Source organism: Aethalodelphis obliquidens, unplaced genomic scaffold (genome assembly GCF_003676395.1).
Source record: "Aethalodelphis obliquidens isolate GAN/ISIS:26980383/991018 unplaced genomic scaffold, ASM367639v1 scaffold26, whole genome shotgun sequence".
Lineage (NCBI taxonomy): Eukaryota > Metazoa > Chordata > Mammalia > Artiodactyla > Delphinidae > Aethalodelphis > Aethalodelphis obliquidens.
This window is the reverse complement of record NW_020837970.1, coordinates 12138929-12144987: the sequence shown is the minus strand read 5'-3', so window position 1 is coordinate 12144987 and position 6059 is coordinate 12138929. Positions and strand designations below refer to the sequence as shown.

Here is a 6059-nt window from a genome sequence, read left to right as displayed (position 1 = left end):
GAGAACACACCTTATTCATTTCGGCAAATAAAACTTAGCATTTCCTGATTCTAGTAATAAAAATGGATTCCTGAGCCCCACTCCAGACTATTTTATCAAAACCTTCCCTGGTGGTGCAGTGGCTAAGAATCCGCCTGCCAGTGCAGGAGACGGGTTCGAGCCCTGGTCCAGCAAGATCCCATATGCTGCGGAGCAACTAAGCCCATGTGCCACAACTACTGAGCCTGTGCTCTAGAGCCCTCGAGCCACAGCTACTGAGCCCGCGTGCTGCAACTACTGAAGCCCGCGTGCCTAGAGCCCGTGCTCCGCAACAAGAGAAGCCGCCACAATGAGGAGCCCGCGCACCGCAAGGAAGAGTAGCCCCTGCTCGCAACTAGAGAAAGCCCGTGTGCAGCAACGAAGACGCAACGTACCAAGTACCAAATGGAAGTCTTGGTATATCCCCATGGTATAAGTTCCCCAATTTGAATAACACTGTAAGATTTATACCATCAAAGAGCCTAGCACAAAGTTAGGGTCCTAATACAGGCTTGTTGGGTGCTGATCCTAATAATCCAGGTACATTCTGACCCACAGAGCATAGTTTGGGGGTGATGCACTGAAACTACCAAATTCATGTTGCCTGTGTGATGAAACCATGACCAGTCTGATGCCAAAGCCACATGACCTTTGCTCACATTTGAGAAAAAGTTAAACTGAGTTTAGTACACCTCCCTTTGTTTTGTACTTTCTAGGACAAAGTCTACACTCTGCTAATCAGGCATCTCCTGAGAATTCCTTCTGGGACACTCAATCAGTTGGATCAACCATTGCATAAATTTGTGTCTATTAACACTTCTTTGTCAATTATAATTTGCTCTGATTTTATGTCAGATTTTCTGAAGACACCATCTCAGCTTTCTGCCAAGCTAATGTAGTTGGAAGATAAGTACTTAATCAAGTATTTACTGAATTTCTACTGTGTATTCAGCCCACGTTTATAATGAAATACCTGCCTTCAAAGACTCATAGTACAGTTGGGAATACAGGCTAAATACACAAAACATCGGCCCATAAATAATATTGAATACTCAGTTGTCCTTGGAATGAAAGAATATATTATGAAACAATATAAAGATATTCCTATGTCATCATACCAGTGGCACATATTTTTGTTTTACCTACTGTCTTATCTTTCCCCACTAGAATAGAAGCTCCATGAGAGAAACTTTTTTGTTTTGTTCAATGCGATTTCCTCAGTGCCTGGCATGTAATTGGTACTCAATAAATATTTGTTGACTGAATGAGTAAGTCAAGGTTTTAGAATGGACGGAGAAAAGGAAGGCTTCATGGGGTGCCCCCAGATAAGCCTTGGCTTAGCAATGCTTTTATTCAGCTTGCTATATAGCAATCTATAGATTTTAGCAACCAACTTCTTAATTTCTATAAGAAGAAGAAAATGTGTATATAATTGAAATAGAAGGTGGTGTGGAATGAAACAAATTTAAATTGGGTGTTAAGAGTCCATGTGACCTGCTTAGCTTACCGCTACAAGAAGTTTGTCCTAGAATCAGTGGTTTTCAAATATTGTTTTAAAGCAGAACAACTATATTTTCTCTTTTAAAAAAAAATTTATGTGTGTTTGTTTATTTATTTATTTAGTCTGCGCCGGGTCTTAGTTGCAGCACACTGGATCTTCGTTGTGGCATGCAGGATCTTTTAGTTGTGGCATGCGAGCTTGGACTTCTTAGCTGTGGCATGTGGACTCTTAGCTGTGGCATGCATGCGGGATCTAGTTCCTGGACCAGGGATTGAACCCAGGCCCCCTGCATTGGGAGAGTGGAGTCTTACCCACTAGACTGCCAGGGAAGTCCCATGACTATTTTTTCAAACGAAACCGCAATAAATGAAACAGATAAAACCAGAGCTGCTCTGATTGACTTTGGAGGTGGCTTGGAGGAGGATTTGGGGAGGCTCACTCTCTTAGTCCCCTCATCCCCACCAAAGAGCTTTGGCTTCTGAGGGATTCTAGGAACACAGTTTGAAAACACTGGATTGTAGGAATTTTAGAGTCTCTATTCTCTCAAAATTCTATTCATGAAGGCAGCTGAGTTAAGACCTGGACTCCCTTCTGGTCTCTGTCACTTTAAGCTGAAGGAGTACCAGGAGTCAGCACCCAGAGAGACAAAAAACCTGTGTGGTCTGGGCCAAGGCCAATGCCCCTTCTCACGGCCAGACCCGGGGAACTAGAAGCCACATTTCTCTGATCCCAGACTGAAGAGGGCTAAATAACTAACTCTGGCTTGCGTGTCGTCGTCCCCCCATCCCCTCCGTCCCCACCCCCTCCTCCGCCAGCTCAGAACTGAAGGTATTCAAGCTCACTTGGCAATTTCTCTGGGCTTTGGAGTTTATGAGAATCTTATATACAAAGTAAATACTCTGTCTGGTGCCAACCCAGATTGAAAAGAGTATGATTCATTTGTCACCATCCTGTACTTTGTCAGCTAGCTGGTTGATCCACTTTATTTATTTCAAATTTATTTATTTTTGGCTGTGTGGGGTCTTCGTTGTGGGCTTCCTCTAGTCGTGGCAAGCAGGGGCTACTCTTCGCTGCCATGCGCGGGCTTCTCATTGCGGTGGCTTCTCTTGTTGCGGAGCATGGGTCTCTAGGCTTCAGTAGTTGTGGCTCGCAGGCTCTAGAGTGCAGGCTCAGTAGTTGTGGTGCACGGGCTTAGTTGCTCTGCAGCATGTGGGATCTTCCCGGCCCAGGGCTTAGAACCCGTGTCCCCTGCATTGGCAGGTGGATTCTTAACCACTGCGCCACCAGGAAAGCCCTGATCTGCTTTAGATATCCAGAGAGGAACCAGCCAAACAGAGGCCTAAGAGTAACAGAAGAGAGATTCTTGAAGTAACTATTTACCAGGGTGTGATCAGGTTTAAGGGAACGGACAAAGGATTGTAAAGCACCCAGGGACTAGCAACGACCTGAAGAGTCATCACCACTAGGCTTGAAAAAACAAGGAAAGAGAGTTGTCATCCAACAGCTGTTGCTTGAGGAACTTCGTAAAAAATACCGCCACTTCCAGGTCGCAAGTCAGGAAAGCAAAGATAAGGAAAAGATAAGGAACACAGGATGGGGAACCCCCGAGGGGAGGAACTTATCGATTCTTATAGAATCGGCCGCTTTCAAGACTCCTCCTGCGACCGGATAAGCCACGGGTCTCACTTTGACCTTCCCAGACACCAGTAGAAAATGACCAGTTTACGGTTACGAGCTGGAACTACAACTCCCGGCATGCATCTCTCCGCTACAATCGCAAACTTTTCAACGCTAGGATAAAGGGACTTTCCGGAAGAATTGTGGGTCGGGACTTGTAGTTCTTCATTTGGTGGGGGCGGGGGTAAATCGGCCTTCTGCCGTAGCGTGCTCATTGGCGCCCAGGTCACCGCCCCCTTCCCCTCGCCTACGTTTGTGTCTCACGCACGCGCGGCTCGTGCCCACGCCCCCCTCCCTAGGCCTAGGACGCAGGCGCGCGCAAGCCCCCCTGGGCCCGATAGGCGGGGAGGGTGCGGGGGGGAGGAGAACGTGGAGGGGGGGCATGTTAGGTGTCTATTCAGTAGACGGCAGTGGGGCACGAAGAGTGCGAAGGCATTGCTGCCAGGGGGGTGATATCTGCAGTGGGCCTAGAATCGACAGGAGAGTTCGGAGCCAAGCCAGCGAACCCCGCGAGTAGCAGTCGGCTGCTGAGACCCGGAGGGCGGCAGGGGGCGAAGCCCCAGCCTAGGCCCCGCGGAGATGTCAGGCTGCGGCGCTTGTACTTGCGGCGCCACAGCCGCGCGGCTCATCAGCTCCTCGTTCGCCTCCGCGCCAAGAGGTAACGAAGTAGTCCCGCACCTGAGCTCTTGACCCAGCAGTGGCCTGGCCGGGGGCGGCGGGGACCCCGGGGAGGGCGAGAGGCCTCCCCCACCCCGAGGATGTGAGGAGGTGCTCGGCGCTTCGCCTGGCAACCCCCCCTTTCTCCGTGGCATGGGTCTCTGCCAACCTCTGGAGCAGCTGGTTCTCACATTTGAAGTGAAACCCTCTGGCTCCCCCACCCTCCCGCTTTCAGGCCCTCTGACTTTGGGGCCAGAATGTGGTCGCTTCGCAGAAACCCTGAAAGAGGCACGCAGTGCTCCGTTGGTTAAAAAGTGTCCCCAGACCCCACTCCGCAGGTGACTGCCGCCTCCCCTGGCTGCGGCTCCTCTTCCGGAGCCCGGCCGGGTTCCCCTTGGGCCTGTCGTGGGCCGCGGGAAGGGCCCGGATGAGGAGCCGCCACTGTTGGGGTCCCCCCGGGGCCGCGGGGCGCCGAGCGGGCCGTCCCGGGCGCAGGCCGCGCGGGGGCCGCGGTGTCACAGTCGTTGTGCGGCCGCTCACACCGGGACGTAAAGCTGACTCGCACTACTTTTCGGGGGCCGCAGCAAAGCGCCCGAAGAGATGGAAATTCCCACAGAAATTGTTTTTGAAGGGCTTAGGTGTCTCAGGGAGTCAGTCGTTTGCCGGATTTCCTAACTTGACAGCCCCAAGTAGTTTTTTAAGGGTGGCGCTTGTTTACCTGTCCTTTCTGTTTATCAGGAGCTGTGAAAGAGTGGCAACCCCAGCCAAGAGATTCCGGAAAAGAAACCATTTTTCTCTTCCCTAAATCTATGAATAGCAAACAAAGAGTCTAGATCCTGTTATAATCACTAACTTCTAGACAGATTCGTTTTGTTTTGGATTATCAGCTTATGATCTTTGGATTAGAAAAAAACAGCTCCCTTTTCCGAATTTTTAGCTTCATTGTAAAATTCTTACAGTTTACTAAATATTTATTTTCCGACAGTTTATTTCACAGAGGGATTCAATGAGGTTGTGTGGGCAGAAGCATTTTGTAAAATGGTACATAAATGTAAAGGAGTGAATTTAGTCCCAGGACATTGTTAATCCTGAACAAGTAGACATCCCTATTCCAGGAATATGAGTTGCAAAACACTCGAAATTGACAGATATTTAAATTCATTTATTTGACAAATTTGTTGAGGGCCCGCTATGTGTCAGGCCCTGCTTTGGTGCTGGAGATGGAAGGGTGAGTAAGTCCTCATCTTCGAGTTTAGAGGAATAGACAAAGAATAATATTGTTTCTGGGCCTGTATAAGGTATGTGTTCTCCTTGGGCAGGGAAGGCTTCTTTGACAACATTCTTTGTCTCTATCAATTGTCCCTGAAAACTGTGAGTTATAGGAAGTGTGCAGCTATTTGTTTATTTTTCTTTTCAAAACAACATCTTTCAAAATTAAATCTATCATTAGATAAATCAGCAAAAACGAATGACTTATTTAGGAATTATCTATTTGTTTCTCAGTTAATACAAGTTTACTAGAGGTTTTCAGAAATACCAAACTATAATTTTCACTGTAAAGGAGTAAATTAAATCTAAAATATGAGACATTACCCAATATCATTATAGAATTTAATATTTTTATATGACAATGAAACAGCAAATGGATTTACATAAAATGTTTGTTTTCCATGGTAGAAACTCTAAAAGTATACATAAGTCTACAAGAATATAAAGATGTATTTTTTTAAGGCCTGAAAAACCTTGAAGAGGGTTATTTTTATTTAGAATTCTTGGAAAGAGGAAGAGAGGTGAAAGATAGAAAAATCACAATTGAACTTTAGCTAGTTTATTATTCTTATGTACAGAGTTAAGAATTTCAGCAACATAATTTAAACAAATAAAAATAGTTTCATCAATATAGTCTTCTAACAGGAAATTTGTACAATGAATTAAGAATAAAAGGGGAGATTTCAGAGCTCCTCTGAAGTACAGTGCTATTCTCTATTTCTATTGGTTTATCTGTCATGTTAGACTTTAAAAATTTTAAACGGTAGTTTGAAAAATTATTTTGATAAATTGTCATACTAGACACTGGATCTGTTTTCTTTTCCTGTTGGGCTATGTGTATCCTATTTAATGTGTTTTTCTTCACTATTCTCTTTGAATATGAAACCTATAGTAAAGTAAAATTTTAAAATATTTTTTCTACTTGAATTGCTGGTGT

General features: G+C 46.0%; 1 protein-coding gene across 2 annotated transcripts in view; it reads left to right on the top strand.

Moving 5' to 3' along the window:
* The first annotated feature begins 3578 nt into the window (after positions 1-3578).
* CLPX (caseinolytic mitochondrial matrix peptidase chaperone subunit X) overlaps positions 3579-6059 on the top strand; it is a 37313-nt gene continuing 34832 nt past the window's right edge. Inside the window, exon 1 of one of the 2 annotated variants that reach the window (XM_027123329.1) lies at positions 3579-3854. In XM_027123329.1, coding sequence (XP_026979130.1) covers positions 3776-3854 — 79 coding nt within the window. In that variant the 5' untranslated portion in view covers positions 3579-3775. The remainder of the gene's footprint in view (positions 3855-6059) is intronic. The other variant, XM_027123328.1, reaches the window with a different exon arrangement.